Source organism: Lepisosteus platostomus, chromosome 4 (genome assembly GCF_059453375.1).
Source record: "Lepisosteus platostomus isolate fLepPlt1 chromosome 4, fLepPlt1.hap1, whole genome shotgun sequence".
Lineage (NCBI taxonomy): Eukaryota > Metazoa > Chordata > Actinopteri > Semionotiformes > Lepisosteidae > Lepisosteus > Lepisosteus platostomus.
Genome location: NC_142614.1, coordinates 58605976 through 58629489, shown reverse-complemented (window position 1 = coordinate 58629489; position 23514 = coordinate 58605976). Strand labels below are relative to the sequence as shown.

General features: G+C 37.0%; 1 protein-coding gene across 11 annotated transcripts; it reads right to left on the bottom strand.

Annotated features, from left to right (window-relative positions):
* Nucleotides 1–241: 241 nt before the first annotated feature.
* On the bottom strand, nucleotides 242–23497 carry cdc14b (cell division cycle 14B). Of its 11 annotated transcripts, none has more exons than XR_015936039.1 (16): nucleotides 23144–23497; nucleotides 17656–17746; nucleotides 17209–17284; nucleotides 16457–16549; nucleotides 15096–15172; nucleotides 14243–14309; nucleotides 14086–14148; nucleotides 13542–13629; nucleotides 10972–11202; nucleotides 10702–10840; nucleotides 9240–9405; nucleotides 8917–9014; nucleotides 7736–7860; nucleotides 5961–6102; nucleotides 3907–3954; nucleotides 242–1158 (listed from the first exon to the last, which is right to left on the bottom strand). XR_015936039.1 is itself a non-coding variant. In XM_088630005.1 (16 exons), exons 1-15 carry the CDS (start codon nucleotides 23247–23249, stop codon nucleotides 2412–2414), a joined length of 1662 nt encoding a protein of 553 aa, XP_088486131.1. In that variant the 5' UTR covers nucleotides 23250–23497; the 3' UTR covers nucleotides 242–1158; nucleotides 2382–2411. The 11 variants fall into 11 exon arrangements, 8 of the variants coding, with proteins under 8 accessions (XP_088486131.1, XP_088486132.1, XP_088486135.1 ...); XM_088630005.1 differs by lacking the exons at nucleotides 5961–6102; nucleotides 7736–7860 and adding exons at nucleotides 2382–2613; nucleotides 3387–3503; XM_088630006.1 differs by lacking the exons at nucleotides 5961–6102; nucleotides 7736–7860 and adding exons at nucleotides 2382–2595; nucleotides 3387–3503.
* Nucleotides 23498–23514: the final 17 nt, after the last annotated feature.

Sequence of the window (23514 nt, the reverse complement as noted above, 5' to 3'; positions counted from 1 at the left end):
ATAAAGTCCTGCTAAATTCACAAAAGAAAACATTCATTCTGGGTTAAGAATTAATTACATAAGAAATGTAAACTTACTAGTTTGAATGGCATAAATAGGTCAGAAAGTGAAAACATAAGATTGAACAGAACTTGTAAAATACATAACCCAGTGCCAATTTTTAAGGATTGTCAGATTTTGTTGAGTTTAAAAAAAAAAATTTCAGCTTTAAAATGTCAGATTTAAAAACAACTTGACTACATTGTTAAAAATCAAATATGACCATGAGGATTTTATTGCAATAATCAATAATACCAGTGATAATGTATACATTGTAAAAAATGGAAATACATGGTTCAGAAAACAAATGAAAATTATTCTATACAATGAAGTTACATGATTTAAATTTACATACTTTCAACAACTGAAAGAAAAGACTCACCATCAAAATAAAACTCAATCTTGATCCAAATCTAAAAATCTGAGTACCAAATATAAATATTTGAATATAAAAAATTACAAGATCTGGGATTATGTTTTGTAAATATATGAAAGGTTTACGTATATACAGTATAAATTTCAAATACTTTACGGAAAGCTGAAACTGGTGTAAAGATTCAGTTTTAGTCACAATGACAGTAAAGGCCTAAAATGAACTGATGCAGCAATATCAGAAAATATCTGAAGTGTGATGCATCTCACAGATATATCAAAGTTACGGGCATGCCACATTTAATAGTTATACTTTTCTGCACACTACAGTCATCACATGATTTTAAAGGAATTAAAGCAATATGACGATTGCCATCACAATTGGTCCCTGTACAATGGAAGTAAGCTCCGATTTCCAAAGCCCAGGCTAAACACTGCACATTCTTAGCATTGTTGAAAGTTGAGAACGGGCCATGTGTGAAAGTTAAACCTCACCGAATAAAGCTTTCTATTCAGTTTGTCCATTTTCCCCAGTTTATCAGATATAAAACTATTCGTGGTAAAGCAAATGTCCTTGACTTTGTATAAGGAGGTTAGCCCTTGCTGTAAGAAGTACAGTGTACCAGACTCGCAGAGACATTGAGCTGCTTGCGGTGTACTGCTCACTGCCTCCAAGGTGTTCCCAGCAAAGACACTGCTGTTCCTTTTCAGCGAAGCAGCGGAGCTCTTGCTTTAGGTACGGAATGACTGGGGGAACAACAAAAAAAAACAAAACAGTCAGACCTCTAACAAGGAAAATAAAATTTTCATGCAAATTTGTAAAAGCCCCCCCAACTTTCCACCCTTTGATGTAGACAGATACTTCTGAAATGTGTGCAGTCTACTTTGCAATGAAATTGGTCTTTCAAAAACAGGTCTTTCTCATGGGCCTAAGAGAAAAGAAGCCCAGCCCCAGAATTTGCTTATTTTAAGTTCTGAAGCATATTTCTCTCAATTTTAGATACACCCTCCATTCCACTCCAAAGAATGGAAACTAAACGAGTTGTTTTTCTTGAAGATACTAACACTAAAAGAATTTGCACAGAATTATTTGAAATTCTTGGATAATCCATTCTAAAAAAATGAACTATTATGGAAAAGAAAATCAAACCTTTATAAATATCATTAAGCTACTATTACTAACACAGATGAAGTATCTGTATTCATTAATTCAAATATTCAATCTGTACAAAAGTGGCTTGTACCACTGAGCCTAAGGCATTGGTTTGTTTGTGTGGAATCTGCAGTACAGACAGCTGAATTCCAGTCCATTAAAGAGAACAGTTACAACTGTATTCCACTTCATAGTTACTCATGGAATTTGGTCAAATAAAGAAAACACAACTTTTCTCCAATTTATTTTGGATTATCACCCACCAATGGTTGTGCAAAATTATTATTTTTAACATTATGGTTAGTAAAAGGACTGTAAAGCACAATTTCAGAGTAAATGTTGGAGCAAATGTATTATCAGTGTTCTAACAATGCTTTGCACTTCTTTGCTTAACAGAGTAGGAGAAAGCAGCAAGAAGTAGAAAAGACAGAAAGCAAAAGTACCATAATCTCATAAAGCGCATTTGCTGTAAAGAGCGTCGCGTCTTCCTTCCCCTTGGAACAATGTGGCTGTTAATGGGAAAGGAGCGAGACAGAACACAAAACCTTTATTGGAGCCAAGAACGAAATGAGGCAGAAATGCACGCAGCAGAGGTGGAACACACACTTCTGTGGCACTTCAGACAGGACTGTGGCATTTTTAAAAGAAAACCAGGACCTATTACTCAGTGTGAGCAAATTCAATAAAGCTATAGCTCTGTTGAGGTCTGAGAGCTGTATGAGGCAATAGTGGAAGAGCAGGGAGAAAGAAGGGATAGTTAATTTATCCTGAAAAATGAAAGAGCTGTTTTGAAACCAATTAAGAGGTACACACTTACTGTGTGAGAATGACTGAAGCACCAAGCACTTTAGGAGATGGTGGAGAGGCTATCTGAGTCTGCCTTCTGAGGGTTGTGGTTGTTGTTAATGGCATTTAGGTTGTTCATCTGGTTGTCTGCTTTGCTTACAACTTTAGAGCCTGAAATGGCCTCTTTCTGGGTTGGATCCTGGTCATTAGTCACTACATGCAAGTTGCCTAGGGATCTGGCTAGCCTAGAATTTAACAATTGGCTGTTACAGAAGGAAGACATGGTTAATTCATATGTTTGGAAACTATTGCTCTGTTGAGTTTGCTTCAAACACTGGCTTTAACTATGAAAACATAACATGTTTGATAAAAAACAAATGTTTTACTCAAGAGCCAAAATTACTGCAAATATATTTATGGATCAAATGAAAAAATAACTTGTCACATGAAAGATTACCATTATTTTTTGAAAGCATTAATATTTTGACTGATAAATGCATTTCAGGTTCAAGAATACATTGCAGAACAGATGTATTTCTTGATTTATTTTTTCTTTCAAAACCTAACGCAGCATATAAAGATGTGCCATAAATGGTATCTAAAGTAGCAAACATTGAGCAAAGCTTTAGATGTTTCACATTGGTAAATTAATACCTACCCTGTACAATTCAAATACATCTGTAGTTATAATAGCTACAATATGTGCAAATCAGCGAAAAATGTGATGTAGCCAAGAGTCATTTACTGTAATTTTATCAAAAGCAATCTGTTTTTTCCAAAGTTTTAATACCAATGAAAACAATTTCAGATAGCCATGCAAAAACTATACTCAAGACTGCATAATGCATACCAGAAGTCAATCCTGAATATGATCCAAAACATCCACTTTTAAATTTGAGACAGGCAGGACCAGAATAAAAGGTCCTGCCACAGAATGCCCCTGAAATAAATCATTTTACTGGTTTAAATTAGGGAATATAAGACTTTATGACCAGAAAATTACATTAGAAGGCTATCAATGAAAAACATCACTGACCTCCCCAAACCATCATATCCCATTGTAGACCTAGTCCTTTTTCTAGCATCTGTGCTGTTTGACAGGCTTGGTGATTTTACAGGCTTACAGCTCTGCACACTGGACTGCAAAATAATCCTAGATTGAAAAGATTGACCAGTTTTAAGTACGACATTAGAAAAACTGCAAAGAACAAAATCATTTTCATCGCTTTGATGATAAAGGTGAAATAGGAAAGAATGAGATAACAGTGGTCTGTCTGCAGGGAGCAGCAGGAAATTGAATGTTTAGATAAGGGAGTTCCAGGTTTGGGGATTACAGCATAGAATGCCAAAATCAAAATACTGCATTTTACAGGATTTTTAAACAATTACCGAGCAAGACAAGAAAACATTAATACCAAGTATGAAAAACGTTAAAACGAGGAAAAAAAACTAAATTATAAAAATGTAACAAAAGCCTTCTTGTGTGAAATAATCGAAATACTAAAGTTTTTTTTATTTGAAAATTTGTTTATAAAAATATTTGATTACAAACATACCTAAATGACTGCGATGATGACCGAGTATGAATTTTGTTCTCTTCCAATCTGAAAAACAAGCATTAACATATTACAGCACCCCATCAATACATTCACTGTCTAAACTTAAATAAGCTTGTGACCAGAGTCTCAAAACAATGTACAAAATAACCGATTAATAGTCAAGACTGACGAATAGATCCCTTCGGCATTTTCTTAAGGAAATGGTATGCAAATGTTGTAGTATTCCTCAACCACTGGCAATCCCAAAGAAGAGCTGCAGACATTTACCCCTGTTAGAGCTTGCAATCGGACTTGAATGCCATGCACCTACGAAAGCCCCAAGAGTATTATGAGCACTAAGACTGGAGAAACATGGAAAGCTGATAAAACAATAGCACAGGAAAATTAGAACAGCATGTAACTTACAACTGGTTGCTAAGTAAATAAAAACATGAAAATAGCAACACGGACTTTCTGAACGGATCTGTATTATTCCTCAAGAATAATAGTTGAAATATTCTGGTCTTCATTTTACTCCTTTTAATGTTTTCATTTCAAGCTTTTACATGACACACCCACTAAAATTTGGTCTTGGCATGGAACCTTTTATCACTGAGCAAAGATCTTCTTAATGCTTCCATTAAAGATTTACTTAGTTACAGAATAACGTTAATGCATGGGACAGACATTCATGTACTGAAGATATACAGAACATGTTAATGAGAATGATTACATGTTACAGGAGTAATGTGGATAAATAAAATACATATGTAATTAGATGCACATGATACTCATGTTCAGTGGAATGGTTTAAAAATTATTAAAGACTTTATTCCATGTTTTATGCTTTAACTTGGTAATTACTGAATTACTTTAAAAAACACCAGATATATCAAGTCTATACAGTCCAGTGACAGTGATATGAAATGGTACAATGTAATGTATTTCAAACACGTTTGAAGTAAAGCTGTAAATAAAGTCTCACATTAAAATTCAGTAGGTTCAGCAGAAACATAGTAACTGCAGAAAAGCATCTTAATGCAGTTTTCTTAGCCAGGGCTGGCTTTGTGTGCAGCAACTGAAAAGCAGCACAAAGGAAGGCAAGCAACAATTCTGCCTTTTTTTCCCTCTGTTGCAAGAAGCAAAGAAGGCCGTGTTTACTTGACACTGAAAAGAGCTAACCCAGGTGTAACAATATTGCCCTTGGGCCTAAAAAACAGAGCCAACAAGCAGCCTTAACACTCCAAGTAGAGAGCAAGTGCCTTGGGCAATGTAAATATCATCAGTCAACGAAACAGTTCTTCACTCTAAACTTGTCAGAATTTCTCAGCACTAGTCTGAAACTGACCCTACTACAAATATGAAATACATGAATGGAGCTCGATATCATCATTAGGCTAGCGCCATTATCCCCTTTTAAAGGAGATTTTGGAAATGGGGCAGGAATCTCAAAAAACACAATGCCCACTTCACATAACAGTAGCATAACTAAAATGAATCCGTAATCCGCAAATGGAGGTATTCACCTTCATCCAGGTTATTTGGCTCATGCAATACTGAGCAGAAATTTATTTTAATGGTACAAAACAAAATACTTGCACTTTTTTGTATCCTTCATTTCTTGACTGATTGAACTGTGTCCTTATTTTGCTGTTTAGGAACGTCTTCGTACTCTTAAGTCCTAGATCTACTCCAGTAATATCTGTCAGACTCCACCCTCCTTCACATCTGAACATTGAAACAAGCGAGCAAGGCCAAATTCTCTCTTGAACATCAGCCAGGTTACATTTTAGTTTCCAGAATTTCTTTTTCTTCTTGAGCATGCCTACTTGCTCCTACATGCATCTGAGAATGAAAACAGCTGTTTTCGAAGCTCAGGCTTCGGTGAGATGACAATGTACGGAGGTATGATCGCTTTCAGGTTCCTATGGGAAAGAGTTCAGTTCTACTTCTGCGTTTTAAAATATTAGCGGCACTTTGCAAATGGTCAGCATCATTACATTTTAATATCCAATTGTTAAAATGCCAAGTCTGTTGACCCACAAAAGTACAGAAATGGGAGTAGCACTTACGGCGATGCCTGTTAGGCTCCAGGGAGATTACTATAATCCTAACCCCTCTAGACAGATAAGTAGGATGGGAGAAGGGAAGCCACAAACAATCCACCAGATGACAATGCTACACAGTGAAGAGAACAGCATAGCTACCAGCCATCTAGAAGGAGGGGAAAAATATGAAATAAAAGAAAAAAAAGTGGAGAAGCAAAAACCTTCCAAGCCATTAATGAAATCTAGAAAGAACAATGCTGCCCAATACACTGCAAATACACGAACAAGCCATGCACAACGAGATGTTATTTGAAGGGTCATGCAAAAGGCAGAACACGTCAAGGACTTCGGAGGGTTTTAGCCATCTTTTCAATCCTTTGCAGCCGCTTCTACCCCTTCATTAAAAAATGTTCTAATGAGTTCTCAACACGCTTCATATATTTTCCCCACATGAGAAGAAATATAGTGCAGTACAGAACTCTTCTTGACAGGATGGCAGTGGTTCAAGAACGTTCATCCTACATTACGGATGAATGGAAAAGTCATATCAAATGTAGCAGAACACCTGGCACAAGAAGTGTGTAATTACACCTCTCATGGCAAAAGACACGAGTGTGGGGACAGCCATCAAGTTTGATAGAAGCTGTAGAATCCAGGAAACCGTTTCAACTTAACCATGCTCATGCCCTCACGGTTATCTGCATATCACATTGTATTTTCTCTCCCCTATGACAATTTACAACTAAATGAGAAGCATCTAGGAATGGAAATCTATCACACATTTCCTATTGTACACACCACAGGATGGTGAAGGGCTGGTGAATCTTTAAGACATTCCTACTCGTACATGGCAACCTGGAGTATAAAATGGCTACAGTCATAGAATGGAGCTAAAACTTTTGAAATCAAATTAGTGCTGTATAATTTTACAGAGAGCCATGTCTGACAGCAGCAACAGGAAAAAAAACAGATGTAGGAATGTAGACCTCTCAATAGACGGTCCACAATTTTAATTACAAACATTTTAATACAAAACGTTTAATTTTATAAAGTTATATTTAATTTCTAGGAACAACTGACAAATTACAACTAGCAATTCAGAAAGTAAAAGTGGTTTTAAATCTCACATTGATTTTTTAAACCCATTTGCAAAGAGAAATGTTTGCAGTAGTTAAAATGTAGCATATATAAGCAGAAACGTGTTGCACAGTATGCTCTCCATTCATACCTATTGCTTTTTATACATTATAAGGACAAAGACTAAAGAATGAAAAAGGTCCATATGACAGTTAAGAAAACGTATAGCTGTCTTTTGGATTATTATACTTAGAATATGCTTCTACAATCAATGTTAACAGTGTAGTACATATTTAAACAAAGAATAGACTTAGGTGCCCATAACACCCAGCTGTCACGTCTCAGTTTTTATTAAGTTCAAGTGTTCCATCACACTGAACGTAGAGGCGCAAATACTATTGACGTGCTTGTGGTTTAGACAGCCACACTCTTAGAATTACTTGATATTAGGGGTAGAGAGAAGGATAAATGTCTTGAATGATTCTGTCACGATTATATTCAAATATTTGATGTGATGTTACAAAATTAAAGTCATTCTTCTAGTGTACAGCATAGCAGTCTCTAAAAGAAAAGAAGTTCTCACAGAATACATGATCAGTATACTTGTCAATGTCAATCTGTCATTTTGTGAAAATCACAGGCTGTACATAACCCCTCAGAAAAATTAAGAACAAATCTACATTAAAATCATCAGGCAATGTATTCAAGAAAAGGTTGCTTACCTTGGAAACACATATTTTATTTTCCTCACAGTCACCACTGCAGAAAGCTGTGTTATCTTTTCAATGTGAGACAACATTCAGCCCAGATAGCACTGAGGAGACTGCAGCATTTTACTACTGTTTGCCTGTTGTGTAATAAAATGATTTTCAATGCCATAATCACAGTTTTGACACAGATTTTGCCATGGTATGAGCAAGCTGTGCAATATGCTGATGACAGGGCATTTGACCCACTGCCATGTATTTAAGGGACTGGGGAATAAAGTTTACCATGAGGCTTAAAATGCTTCACTGCAGATACATTGGAAACAGGTTTATTTTTAGAGGAAATGATCAATTTTAATATCAGCAAGACAAAGTAACAATTTCATTATAGCCTGCTTTAGTGAAATCTATTCTCATTACGAAGAAACCTATGATCCATGTAAGATGAGGCAGCATGGAATGAAATGAGACAGAAAATGCAATATTCATCTGCCCGTTTTTTGAAGTTACAGAACAAATCATATCAGATTGATCAATTTTAGTTAACTATTTTCAGGCACGCCAGATTGCGCCATTGCATTCATGTTTGTGCCAAAAATAACATACTGATTAGTGTCAACAGGGTGGGTGTGAAATCAGTAAGACTGTTGAAGATACAGTGATAAACTATGCTGTTTTTGTGTCTGTTACTGGTGAGCATTGGGGACTTGAAGAAAGTGTACAAACAAAATCTCCAGCAGCTGACTAGAGGCCAGCTATCAGAGACGTAGCTTTTGCTAGGTATACACTTTACATCAGCCTTATTAGACAGAACAAATTAACTGTTTATTGACCGTTCAGCATCAGGTATATTCTATGGAACTTTATTCTAAAAGCGTAACTGCCTCCATGTTTCTGTGGCCTGTTTCTCCATCTGAAGATGCACTACAAATAAGCAGACTCCTCACAATTTATTGTAATATTATAGGTAAAGTCACTAACTTCATAACCACCATTAAGTATGCAAATAAATGGGTTTTGACTATTTTAATGCCCCTGTTACTTTGCTGCATCTCTTCTGCATCTCTTAAATTACATTTTTAAGCCTGAAAGTAAACTCTCCACCACCCAATTTATGAACCTGGATGGAAAGGAGAGCGCTGATTAAAACAAACGTGGACGTGGTGTTGAATGAAGGTGTCAAGGGAGACACTTACGATAATGATCCTGTGGAAGCTCTGGCCTGTCGTCTGCTTTTTAAAGCACGCAGTTTGTCTCCTTGGGTAATACCGTTTCTTTCTTCTTCATCATTATACTTCAAGGCAAACAGAAACAGAAGGCTGAGTTTCAATAAAAAAAAACACTTTCACCAGTCAAATCTCAAATTTGCAACTACTTTCATTAATTAGGCTGTTCTGAACTAAAGCAGATATTGAAATTTCACAATATAATAAGTTGCACATCCAAAATAGTCTGTACCAGCAACCCAGACTTTTAGTACACCAAACACGAAGCACAAAAACAAGGAAAAGAATAGTACCACTTCTGTTTCCAGTTTTCCAGATGTTCTGTTCTTGTTACCATTGATTGAAATATCATCGACCCCTGACAGGATTCTCGTCACCGAAATTTTGCTGGTTCCATTTTCCTGCTCTTTCATTTTCTCATGGAAGAGACGTCCCTCTGCCCAAAGGCTTTCTTGTTTTCTGTTCCAGAATGAAAAATTAGAAGATTCTTTGATTACTGAAATAAGTCTACCAAACATTTTCACTTGATACATTTTATCAAGTTTAGTTACACTTGCATTTCCCAGCAAGATCGAACTATTCAGAAGACTAAGAATGTTTTTTGTTTAGAGGTTTTAATAGTATGGGGCTAAGTGAACTAAACACAGGGTAAGGCACAGATATTCAAAGTATGTTCCTAATGATTTATTATGGTTAACCAAAAACAGTAAATCACCTAGACAGCCATAATTAAGAATACATTTTCAACAGTGACTGGCTGAATTCCAAGAGAGGTCACTGAGTCAGCTTCCATACGGAAGAACCACAGCATAAACACAGGGAAAACGAGCAGGACAAGAAGAGAAGAAGAAACATCCTCCTTTTTCTCCAAATATTGAGCCTTGTGAGTAATCCTTGTTCTGATCAGTCTCGGAGACAAAACTTTAGCAAGGCAATGTTATTACAAGAGAACTTGCAGTCTAATTGATTCTAGGAGACTCCGGTTTCCTATATAGTAGAATCCTCAGGCTACAAACATTCTCCCTTATGTTAATGATGCATTGTTAGAAATTGGTTCCCATTCATTTATGAACATCCATGTTTAGGCAGAGAGATTCATGCACTTGAAATATGCATTTTTATCAGCTGTTTGCACTTTGGCCTGTTTAACGTGTTATGAATGTGTATTTGGATTACATGGGCAGAATCCTGGATTTCTAAACCTATAAGAAGTTGGACTCCTGACTCCCAAACATACAGATAGTATGTATGTGCCACAGTGTAATTACTGAATAGTTGTGTTCTTTATTGTACATAAACGTTTGTCTTGTACAAGTTTGGGCACGATTTATTACCCTATTGCTTAATCTATAGATGAAAATAAAAGGAACAAAACTGTAACAATTGGTTATTTTCTACCTGCTTTCTTGTTTTACTATATATATATAGTTCCATTTTTTATTTTTGCTTTGCAAACTAACAAATATAATTCCATGATGCTCTTGAAATTCTTAAATTCACAAATAGATATTTTATTATGGTCTAGTTTAGGCATGCTAATTTGAATATAAAGATTAGCTTCTTACAGCAGGGACAAAAATTGAGTCCTATGGCCAGTAACAAACTGAAATGTCCACATACTATCTCTTTTAGGCATTTATTGACCTTCAGAGTGCAGCCTATTTAAGAGAAAATGTCTGCAGATTTAAAATGTAAGATATGTTATGCAATCTCTCCCTTGCCTAAATAAAATACCAATTAAACTCTTAAACTTACTCTTGCACAAAATTCTGTTGAGGGCCAATGACTGAACCTGGTCTGCAGATTCTAATCCAGGCAATGGCTTCAGCAGCCGTTAGCTGATAGTGTTTCATCATATAGCATCCGATTAGAGTGCCCGTTCGGCCAAGCCCAGCTGGAAGGAAGAGTTGCAGTTTTCATGAAAATGAATGCTTTAAAACACAGACAGTTTTATCATGAAGACGTCTGCTAATTTCAGGCAACAAGCACCGTTTCATGCACTGTTGAAAAGCAGGCTTACAATACCTTTGCAATGAACAGCAATGGCACCTTCAGCATTCTCACAGATGTTTATGAACTTCTTGACTATGCCGTCACTTGGTGTGCTCCCGTCAACGAAGAAAAGATCGCGATGCTCAAAACCAAGGTCGGTAAACCGCTTGGCATCATACATTTTCTTGTTTAGGCGAATAACTGTAGTGATGTTGTGTTTTCTAAAGTAAGGAAAGTAGGCCTCAGGAGCATGAAGAGGGTAACCTTTGTAGAACAAAACAAAGAATTATTATAGCAGTCTGTGGTCAAGATGTGAAGCAGTCAATTTCTGAGCAAGGTATCAAGAGAAATATCACTATCTAAAAATATTGCCATGCTTTTTTGTTAATGCCTAAAGAGACATCATTAATTCTTGATGGAAATCAAGTCAATTTATTTATGATGCACTGTTTTTTTTTTGTTTGCTTTGGCAGCTACCACACAGATAAACCCACAGTCCTCCAACCTATTCTAATGACGCTGAAGAACAGCAGTTTGCTGCATTCACTAAGTTAAAGGGACATTTACAGTCACAGGCCAATATCAGGCAATGAGATCGGCGACATAGCCCATGTTCAGTTCCAGTGGCAGTGCTACTGGGTGTGCCCAATGAGCGTGGCATGCCCCCAGGTCCAAGAGACACAAAAGACCTGGAGAGAAGCCTGCCGGATTCCTGCAGGGTGTTAGGACTGTTGACATGGCCCAAAACATTGGTCAAGAATACCTCAAACGTGCATGAAGTGTCTGGGGAATCTAGGTTCCAAATTTGGGGTGTACAGTGGATAATCAAAAGTCTACACATCCTTGTTGAAATTTTGTTGATGTAAAGGCTGAAACCATGACAAATCATGTCAGACCTTTACTCACCTGTAATAAGATCTTGTAACCAACAATATGTAAGTGAAAAACAAATGGATCATTTTGAGGAAAGATATATTCAGTAATCAGTAATCGCGTGCACACATCAGGATGCAATGCAGAGCCAACCATCTTCCCAAGCAACAAATGGCACAATAAGAGAATGCTGCTCTTTGGATACTACATTGTGTTTGTGCCTTAAACTAAAAAAATATTTTAGAAAAACTAGCTATGATTTTAGTTCACCTGTCTTTCAATACAATGAATGATAATCAACAGTGCAGAAATTAAAATCATACATAGCAAGATGCCAGTCATTCTTTGTACTGACTTTGGTATCTCTTTAGCTACTGTAAGGAAAAGAAAGGCCACACAGCATTTCTGTTTTGAACACATTAAACGTTGTAGCTTTCTTGATGAAGGGAGCAGTATATATATAAAAAAGTCAGTAAGTGTCCACCTACAAAAATCCTAGTAAATATCAAATTTAGTTTGTCTTATACAGTTCAGGCACAAATCCAAAATCTAATTCTATAACATTGCCTGGTTTGGTTTGGTGCCGTTTCATAAATTAAAAAAAAAAGTTAATTTATACAAACTACCACTTGCAAAATGTAAAATTAATTGCAAGTTTTCAATTTCTGCTAATAGTGCTTGGTTCAATCAGAAGCTCTTATACATTTACCCTTTACGTATCCTTCAGCAATACTAAAATGACACAGGTCTAATTAATATGGAATACTTGAATTCCTATATTTTCATATGATTCGCAGTATACAGAGAAAACCTGTAAAACGGACGGATGTACAGTTACTTCAGAGACCTAAAAGACTTTGATCTTTTATGGACTATGTGCACAGACTGGAAAAACTGCCCATTCAACAAAAATAAAGGAGAACTACAACGCTATTTTTATATTTTAACGTTAGAAAGAATCAGCATTGATGACTGCATTTCAAACCAGAATAAATGTAAAAAGGTACACAGCAACTAATTTACATTAAAAATACTTAATTTAAAATTTCCGAGTATGTGTAGCACCATGTTCTGCAATTTAGAACGAGGCAACAAAACTTCCGGTGACATGTTGTAGCATTAGTTTATTGACAAGCCTACTCCTTTACATCTCTCTTAATCCAACAGAAATATTACTTTTGATTTCGAGACCGTTTTGCTGACTTGCCTGCTAACTCTGCATGCAGATCACGCTGGAACATTTCTACCGCGAAACGTCTGCTGCACCGCCTGTACCTGTTCCCTCATACATCACATTGCCTCAGCCATGACGGCGACTGGAAGAGGCCCTTCCGGCTCACGTCGCGATGCGTGGTGAGCAGGTCACACACTCGTCAAATGCGAGTGTGTGACCACGTGGCGACTCTTCCATAACGTTCCGGATTTTGGGCTTAACTTGAAATTTGCCTGAGATTTAATAAGCGGTCTGAGAAATCGGGACTGCAGTTCCACTGTAAAAGCAGAAGTTCACGATGTGTGTAATGGGATTGTGTGTAGTAGACCCCCGCTGTGACCTTCACCATCAACCCTGAAACCACCGATTCAATATGGCAGCAATGCATCCATACAATTGGAAGGACAATACGTTTCAGAGACCAGGATTAATCATGTTTATCAAAATGTAATCAATATTACAAACTACACTGCCTTAATCAAGTGAGAGGCATCACAGTATAATTTTCTTAACATACCGTTTTCAATTTTGCTTTTGGGATGGGGTCCACTGAAGGCCAAAAATTTCCCAGGAATTATCCAATTAAAATCCCCATTTTCTGCTCTCTGTGCAAAAATATTAGTAGTTAACAGAGTTATAGAACAAGACAGCTAGAACAATTTTAAAATACCCGTTAAGAATAGCCTGTTTTGACATGTTCCACACAAATCAAGCCTTGAAACACTGCATGTAAAATTCCTTATATACCCATGTTTCAGTTAATTATACAAATCTATAACCGAGCAACTGGCATATATTTTCTAATATGCATCCATAAAGAAGATTTAATTATGCACAAAGCAACATTAATTTTAGATTTAAAGGATGAGGAACACCCAATTAAGAACTGCTAGCAACTCATCCATTGAAATTGTAATGTGTTTCAATATCGTAAGAAATAACAGAATTGAGAAGTTAGTTCATTGCTACTAATAGGAATTATAAACCCATCTTTTGAGTTACTAGAGACCAAAGCTAAGCAATAAGAGTGTAGACTGTTCTTTTATAAAAAAAAGTTGTACCTCATAATGCTCATATTCCTCTACATCAAATTTGGTGAAGTCCAGCCAACCATATTGCAAAGCCTGCGGCAGATTTTGAATAAGCACATAAGCAATAAGAATTTCACATATTTCAAAAACACATATACATTATGCCAATGTCCAATTTAATTCTTACCTTATGTATTCCTTTGAGACAATCAAGGATGTGCAAATTGTATGAACAAGTGCCAAATGAAGCATCTCTGTGAAAATAAAAAGAACATAAGTTAATCAGGATCTTGGTGTAGCTCATGTTTTTGAGTAATTATAACTATGCAACTTGTAAACTCAACTTCCTGCTATAAAAAAAAAATCTTAAAGCAAGTTCCTATCGAGAAAATACAAAGTCCTTGCTGTAAATCACTAAACAATTTCGCAAACAGATCTCGGCCAGACAGCGGCAAAAATCCACAGATTTCCTAAACAAAATTAAAAAATTGAATAGAAGCTCTAATCAAAACTAATATTTAAAGAATAATCTCAACATGGACATAATATTTTAACATACAAGGCATCTTTCCCCTCACTACCAGACTGAAGGAAATGCACCTTTATAGTCAAGGTCAGAGGTTGATAAATATTCAAAATCCTCAAACGCTTTGACAATGCCAACAATTTTTTTTTCGGAATAAACAGTAAAGCACAAACCAGAGGACACAAGTTGAAACATTGTAAAAGTACACTAAAATCGAGAACATGAGGTACTTGATTAAGAAAACAATTGTGGCATTACGGGCTACTCAGCCACATTGTTGAAGATTCTTTCCCAAATGACCTCTGCGAGTTAACTGAATCCGATAGCTACTACTAAACGAGCTCGATGAGCTGAACTGGCTCCTCTCATTTATAATTGTTTTTATTTGAACAATATTACATTTTGTTCAAGGCTCTTAACCCAGTAGTCAGGCTTTTCCTGTACTAACATTTTCAGCTGCAGCCTGTGCATTTCCCCAACTACACAAAATAAACACAAAGACACAGGAAATTACCTGAAAGGCAAATATGTGGTGTTGCGAGATACTAAAAGGCTGTAGGCTTCTTCAGGGGTTCTCTTCAAATGCATTACCTTAACAACAGAAAATGGCAACAGTAATTATGTTTAACTGAGCTGTCCAAGAAATAGGAACGAGTGCAGACGAGATCAGGCAGATGAAAATAACATCAACCATATGCTTAATTTTAAACCCAACATTTACAACTGATAGAGACCCAAATGACACAAGTGCCCTGAGAGATGAATGTCTCTGGCTGTTCTTTATTTTTCTACTACTCTTGAGTTCGTGGCTTATTTAAACATTATTGGCTCAGACGTAGCCCTGTGCACAGGCCTATTAAAAAGACCCAAGGGCATGAATTAGGAATCCACAAACTGTATCTAAAGTATTAATGTTCGTTGGGAAAGAGCTTCACTTGGTTATGGCTCTTACCAGTTTAGGACTTCAGTACAACAAAAGATTTGCCATGTATCCAGTTTCAGAAAACAAAAATTATAGGAATTGTTTTGTGGTCAAATATCCTCGAGTACACAAACAGCTTCAGAAAAACAAAGATTAAGCTTTGATTAATATTCTGAAATCAGATGTTCATATTCAAGGTGTGACGCAGGAGCATGGCCAAACAAACAAGCAATAAAGCCAACATTTAGATCTAAAGTCCACAGAGTCTGAGCAGTAGTAAAAAATATCTGCTACAGCAATTTGTCTGTGCAGTCCTTTTTCCTGGAGGGGGAGGAAAGCTACTGCATGAAAAAAGGGAAGATTAAGGTTAATCAAGTTTGTGTGCGGACAAGGTTTTTTTAAATTTCAAGAAGTTGCATTTTGATTTCATCAGTCTGCACTGCCAGTGAACTGGATCGTTTCCGGTGGCCAGACCAAGATCGGCAATCTGAGAACACTCAAGCCAAATACGGAAAACCATCAGGTCTAAGCAAGGGAGAGCAAGGGCAAATTCTTAAAACATCCCATCATAGCAGCAAGTGCTATTTACATGCTAGTATTTGGCACGGCAATTAGGAAAAGTAGGGAGGACAGGTAGTAGCTTTCACATTTGAAAAAATAAATTGTGCTCCCCATTCAAGTGATTTTATCAGCTTTGTTGGTGCTCCCCCCCCCCCCCCAAGATTAATTGATGAGTAAAATCCTTTACAATCTACAGAGAAAGTCTAATAGACGTCATTCACTATTTAAACGAGCATAATTCAGACAACATAAAAATGATGATCACTGTTCTGCTAGTTCCAGATCTATTAGTCTGCTTGTGAATTAGAGACAAATGGTTTCTGATGAAAATGAAACGCAATATTGGTAATCACTGCACAAACTCCCCCCCAAAAAATGGAAAATATACTTACTGCATAAGAACCTATAAGATAGGCCGCATTGGCTTGTTTCTTTTGGTCACCACAGGTATAGAAAATAATTCTCTTTTTCGAGAGCGTGAAGGACTGTTTTAAAAAAAAAGATCTTCATTAGCTACAATGTGGAAGTGGCTGGTATGCCAAATTATTAGTTTAAGAGATGTTCTGCAGTAACACGGGGGTTTAGAATGTGTCCCATTAAAAATAAAAAATAAAATCACAAAGACTTAAATATTTCCAGCCTTTCAATTGAATCCCAGAAGAACAACAAAAGAAATAATGACTCTGTCCCCATAAGTCGCAAAAGATAAACAGTGCATTAAGTTTCAATTACTGTCTCGGTTCAACACAAATGAAATGAATTTTCAAAGCTTGAAGAAAGGTAACTGTAGGAGAGAAAAGTAATACTGCAGTAAAATAAAAATCAAACCGAAGACGGCAATTTTTTCCATCCTTAATCTCCCAGTCAATTTAACACCACAGACTGCATTTCTTAGAGGAAGAGACTTAATTATAAATGATGAACTCCCATTAAAGAAACTACACTGGTATATTTTTATTGACAACACACTTCCTAATTGTATAGTGCAGGGCTGTTGTTGGTGTTCACTGTACTGGTTCAGCTTTGACATTTTTATCATCCACATGGTTTATAGTACAAGATTCTTTTAGTGAAAATTTCAACCCCGAGGCTTCTACAAGCACGATTACGCAGCAATCCTAAGCCTTTGTGAAAATATATTTACCTTTAATTTCTTATTGAGCTTGCAACAAAAGCGATACAACATCGCCAGGTTAAGAGGTCCAAAATCTGCATAGAAACTGCAAATGAAAAATAACGAAAAGCATTAGCGTGTTTCCAGCATTTACTAAAGTAACAGCTAACAAGTCTCTTTGCAAGCAAAAGGGAGAAAACAATTTTAGGAGATGAGGCTGTTCCTTGAGGATTGTTCTAGGCCTGTCATTATCTTTACTGCATACTTTCAATATGGACAATGCCAGAGGATGCCATCAAGAAAATAAAACTAGCCTAAATACTACATTACATTTTACTTCACTGAATGCATCACCTATGAACGAACAGATGCACATGAATGTAAATAAATGAGAAATCAGAATATTGATACGTACAGGCTGGAATTCCCCCTCCCTGAAGCGAAAACAGGAGGAATTCACAAACTAATCATACTCACTTCTCGTAAGACAGCTCATCATCTATACAGAAGAAGTGCCTCTCTGCGGTACTTTTAGGCTTCTGTTGAAGAATGACAAAATACAGCTGATCTGCAAAGAGAGGACACCAAATTAGAAATAAAAGCATAGTTTAAATGTCCCTTCTTTTTGTCTAGAGTCAACAAAAGACAAAGGGAAAAAAAAGGAAATGAGTTGATTTCAAGCTGTCAGACGAGCCTCGTCGGAATCACGTCCCTGCCTTTTTTTAAAAAAAAAACATAATTGCATATTTGCATATTTCACATTCAGCTGCCATTACAAAAACAGACAGCCACCCTCACCCCACTCTTTATTAACGGATGCATTTCTGCGGCTTGTGTCAAAATGAAACGCGTGCATCTAACGTTTCACACGCCAAGATCTTCATCTCGCACCCAGGTGTACCCTCGCAGACACACACGACCCTCAGTCGCTGTGGAAAAACACCGATCTGGAGATCTCTCGCCCCTAGCGGGATGTGTCCGCACTTAACCGTGATTGATACAACTTCAATCTATCTGCCGCAAGGTGCGGAGAGGGCTCTGTTTTGCGGACTTTGAAAGACAACAACAACAACAACAACAAAAAACAAATCAACAATTAAAAACGACAGTGAAGTCTGAACTCACCTTTGATGAATTCGATTGCGTTTACCATGACATTGTCCTCCGCCATTCTATTAAAAAAATAATAATTTCCCCCCGAGACCTTGTTTTGAGAAGTAACAAAGTCGAAATAAAAGGTAATGCTAATCGATAAGGCACGTGTTAATGGCTGCACTGTTAAAAAACGGTCACGGCAATTAAGGAACTAGGCGCTAGTACTAATTAAACCGTCAATTATTTCTTCAGAAAAAACTAGAAAATCATTCACCTCTATTGACGGGATGTCGCATTAATAGTTACTAATATTACATTAGTAAAAAACATACAAAATCTAATGGCAAAAAAGCGATATTCAAGCACCGTACAGTATACTGTAGAGTTTTTTAAATCTCCCCCCCTAATTCGGAGAGATGATATTAAAAAAGTGCACTTCCTCAGTCGGGCTGTCGTGAAACCCTGATCGCCATAACGCTGCAACTTTTCCGCAGAAAGAAATCAAAACCCCACCGAAACAAAACGAAATAAAGCAACCCTTTTCTGTCCAGAAGAGCGGAAAAAAAAAGATACCGTGCGCAGCTCAAAAACGTCTGTACTCGAGGTCCCTCAAACTCCTGGCTCCTTGCACCACCCAGCTAATCTTCCTCTGCCTCTGCTCATAACACCCATTGGCTCGGCGACGACATAACTGCAGCAAACGATACACTGTTGCACGACTCACCCGCCAATCATCTCTCGACACAAGAGTTCGGAATTTCAAGTTCTGCGGAAAAGAGATGGAAGATTCTAATTGGAACGCTGCCCAAGCCGTTGCTAGGAGAAAAGCTTTGTTCAGCCAATAGAAAACTCTACTTGCTACACCAGTGTACACATTGATTAAAGCGTGTAGGGAGATACGATCCGCATACCTTTGTTGCGAGTCTCAGTTTTTTTTTTTGTTTGCTCAAACTCAAAAGTACGTCAGGTAAAAAAAAATGTAAGTAAACTATAACGCAACAAGAACGCCTTTTGAAAAGAAGAAAATAGTTTTATGTGGATATGTTTATCCTGCAACGTTTAGGTCAAATCGAACAATGTAATCATTAACTATTAAAATAAGCAGCGAACGTTTGGTGAACTGGTAAAGACATATTTGCAAGAGACGAGAAAAAAAAATGTCTGCAGATTGTGGAGTTTTCCGGCAATGATAAATACAGATTCCAAAGTCATTTAAAGGTATTATACTTTTTAAACGATGTTCGTCAGTCGATAACAGTGTTAAACTGTCCAATAAATTTTAAATAATGTTTTATTGTAAGTGGCACTTAACACACCGAAACCCCATGTTTTTTGGGCACATTTTTATGTGTTGCTGTCAACTACTGTACTGGTCAGCAGACAGAGCTGAAACTGTCCATCTTTGTATCTCAGCTGTGTAGTTAAATCTGCTCTTCCCCATTCTTGCATTTTACACAGCCACATCCTGTTTATCTTATGCTATTTACATTTTACCGATTGTCCTTTCCTTTCACTGCTCTATCAAACGTGCTACGATGCCGTAAGCCTCTTAGACAAATGGAGTTTGTGGACTGACTTGAGCTGATTACATAAAAATAGAAAAAAATACTGCTTTTTGAACGGTAAACAGGAGAATTCGGACTGGAATTTTCCTTCTGGCTGATAACTGGACACAGTTTTACACACGGAGATAGACATCATTGCTGGAGAAAATAATTATGCTCTGAACTTGGCAGAGATAAACTGTGGACCTTTCTAGAATCCCAGCTCACACTTCCCTCAGGCAAATTTAAATTGGGATTTTAAGATGGCTATAACTGTTTCATAGCTTGGCCTACCCTCTTCAAACAAGATTTAGCATGAATTGCTTGCAGGAGTTCAGGATATGAGAGATGATCAAGCACATTTTATCTTTAACTTGGAGAATAACCTATTGGGATTTTCACAAAACAGTGTCCAGACTATAACTATTTACAAAAGCATGATGGTGTAGTAATACAAAAAAAAAAAAACACTTCTTGGTCCATGTGAATACAGCTCTTCATTGCAACACCATGTATCTTTTAGGGAATCCAGATGTAATTCAGTATGCAGTACATACAAAAACAGTAATATAATGAACCCCAAAGACACACACTCAGTAAATATGCGCATCTGTTAAAAAGAGCATTTCCATACTGCATGTAACAGCAAATGCAAATATTTGCTGAAAGATTACATCTAGCGAGTCCAGGATGAGTCAATCGCTTACTTATAAAACAAAATCTTTTTCTGTCGCTCTTTCTAAGTGCACTGTTAAATTCATGAAATGTAGGCAAAAGGCCAATACAAAAGTCACATTTCAAGGCTAAATGGGCCTACCACATTTTGAAGTCTCCAAGGATGCAAAAAAAGTCATTCAAAAGATAAAAATGTTACAGAGCAACCATGTCACAATTAAAAATAAAATTGTCACACATTTCTTGAACCGTTGCTGATTTTTTTATGTTCTTATTTTTTGGTGGACATAGATGACAGTACAGTAACTTGCACAAAGCAGAAATGTGCACAATGGAACTGTAAGATTTTTCTGTGCTGTCCTTACGTTTAATTAAATTAAATGGAATATGAAGTGATTGCTTAAAACTCACCTTGATTGGTCTGTCTTCTTAATAGGAATAGTAATCTAACACTAATCAGCTAATAAAAGAAAAATGTGCACTCTTTTACAATAACAAAGACACAAATACATAGTGATGAGCTGCTAGAAACTGGGCTTTAATTCTTTCATGCATGTTTTAAGATAAGTGCTCATTTGTACATCACAATGTAATATTTATTAACCATGTATAAACCAGACCGCACCAGAGATGCAATTGTTTTTGTGTGTTTTTTTTAAATGGGACCCTTTGGGCACTACATCGAAGTGAGGGTATGTTGTAAAACGTCTGGCGGTAGAAAAAAGAGGAAGTTTTATTAAAGTTGTCAAGAAGTTGTATTTTATTTGATATCATATTCTCCGGAGTGTCTGGGAAGATCCTTTACCGATATTGTCGTACAGCTATCTCAGTCGTCGGCGCAGAACGGAGAAGCTTTTCACACTGAAAGAAAAATATTTAAATTTTCGGTATTTTATCCAATGGCCTAGAGGTGATTGTACTGGAGGGTAGCATCTACTACTGAGCCATGTTAAATCCCATGTAAAATGTGCTTCTAGCACATTCATTTACAGACCATAAATATATGTCATTCCATCTAAACAGACTGCATCTCCTCCTCAACACAACTGAAATGATCAAATGCCAAGTCGTCAGCACTGGTATGGTAATTTAATTTTTTTTCCTTACAGCACTATTCCGTCCAGATTCATTGGTGCAAAATACTTTGAAAAGAATGATAAGCTTACTGCTCAAAAACGGATTCTTCTCTCCGTGAAGGGGTATATTAACAGTTTATCAGGTTCATGTACGGTCTCTCTCAGGAATTAGGAAAAATACCACGGATTACTGCCTCAAATTCAGCATAACCGCAGTCACTCCCATTGTACTCTTTGCCACGGGAAAATATTAAAAAGACAGGAGACACGCTTGAACACTACTAAATGAAAATCCACAACATTTTTAATCACTCGCTCATATTGAGTTTTATATTTCAGGTTTATACCTATTGTTTCTATTGACAACGTCGGCATTAAGATACAGAGCAAGATACATTTGTAACAAGCCGTTTTTTTGCAAGATTCGAGTTATGTAACAGATGGTCGATTGAAAGGGAGTAGGCAGTATCTTTTTTCAATTTAACCAAAGACCAAAATGTTACAAGGCTATAGAACAATTGTCCTAGTCTTGAATCCGGAACGTATTTTCGAATATCGCATTATTTGGCAAACGCGGCAGATTTCCAAAAGCGATAACCTCTGCACTATGGAACTATCGCCTGGACTTTAGAATGAGATTTTTCGTTACCATTCTACGAAGCATAACTTCATATGACAATACAGACTTTTTTTTTTACTAAGTAACTATGCTCAAACAGGTTTGGCAGCTGAAAATGTAACGGGGTATTCTCAACAGTAATTGTTACAGACCATCTAAACTAAACCCAATCAAAAGGAGAACTTAAAACCCCACTTTTATTAAGAGTCATGAAAAGGTTTTTGAGAGAAGTGTGCATTTGTTTGCATGCCTTAACAATCAAGGTCTGTGCGATATAATTTGAAACAGGCACCGCTGTCCAAATCTTTAAAGTGAGTAGCTGGAGTCCTGCTATTTTCCATATAAGAAAACAAGTTTCTTTCATTTTGTTTTCACAATGCCTTGAAAAAAACAAGTTTCCCATTCAAGCAAAACGGTTAAATCTAAAACGTAAAATGGCCATCAAATTTTTTACTTTGTAACTCGACTGTGACACCTCAAAAGCACAGTCGTCCATGTTGTCCACAAACAACGGGCTTTTAATAATACTACTAATTCACACCGGTCTCATTCACATTAGTGCCTTTTAAACGTAGTATCACACTATGCATGCAGTAGGATAAACGTGTTATTTACCTGCTTATAGTCAAACAGGCTACTTCAGTAGAGTACAGGGTTTATAATAAACGTTGATGATTTAGTGACGGTAAACTTTGCAAACATGACCCTGACGGATAACAATAGCCTAATATTGGGTTGACTTGCGGTTTTGTTAAAATGCAATTGAAATACCGTGCCAAACTGCCTGGTGTCGCCATTTTAGGTTAAAAGCAAATTTTCACCCAATGTGCAAGGTTGCGGCTGTCCCAGACAAGAGACACTGCACAGAAATACACGCATAAAAGACACTTTCGCCGTCACAAATATCCCGTCAGTACCACAAGAGCACGCAGGTGAAAGCATTTTCTCTTTCCTACCTGTGATACGGATGTAAATATCGGACTTCGGCTCCGCCTCTTCACGTCTGACCACAAAACGCTTCTTCCTCGACTCCAATCTCCGTCTTTCGCTTTTACGCTTCATGTTAATTTCAGAGGTGCCTCGGGATCATATTCAAAGCCACACGGGGTACTAAAATCACACTTCAGGGCACAGCACTCTTGCAAGGTGGAAGTCTGATTCACCGACTGGCCGTTACGGCTCTGCAGCAGCTGTGCTTCAATTCTGCACGTTGTGACGTTTCTTTGTCGAGGTTGGTTCAAACTCCTGAGCCTCTCCTACCGACTGCGTTCACACAGGAGACAAATTGGGATTTCTGACGTGACGTCAGTCTCAAAATGCACGTTTC

Excerpts from the sequence above, each read along its gene's own strand:
- cdc14b (XM_088630005.1), bottom strand. The coding sequence starts at position 23,249 with ATGAAGCGTAAAAGCGAAAGACGGAGATTGGAGTCGAGGAAGAAGCGT. Across the intron at positions 14,310-15,095 it reads ACCACATATTTGCCTTTCAG|AGATGCTTCATTTGGCACTT; the intron begins GTAATTTCCTGT and ends TTATTTTCACAG. Across the intron at positions 14,149-14,242 it reads GTCTCAAAGGAATACATAAG|GCTTTGCAATATGGTTGGCT; the intron begins GTAAGAATTAAA and ends AATCTGCCGCAG.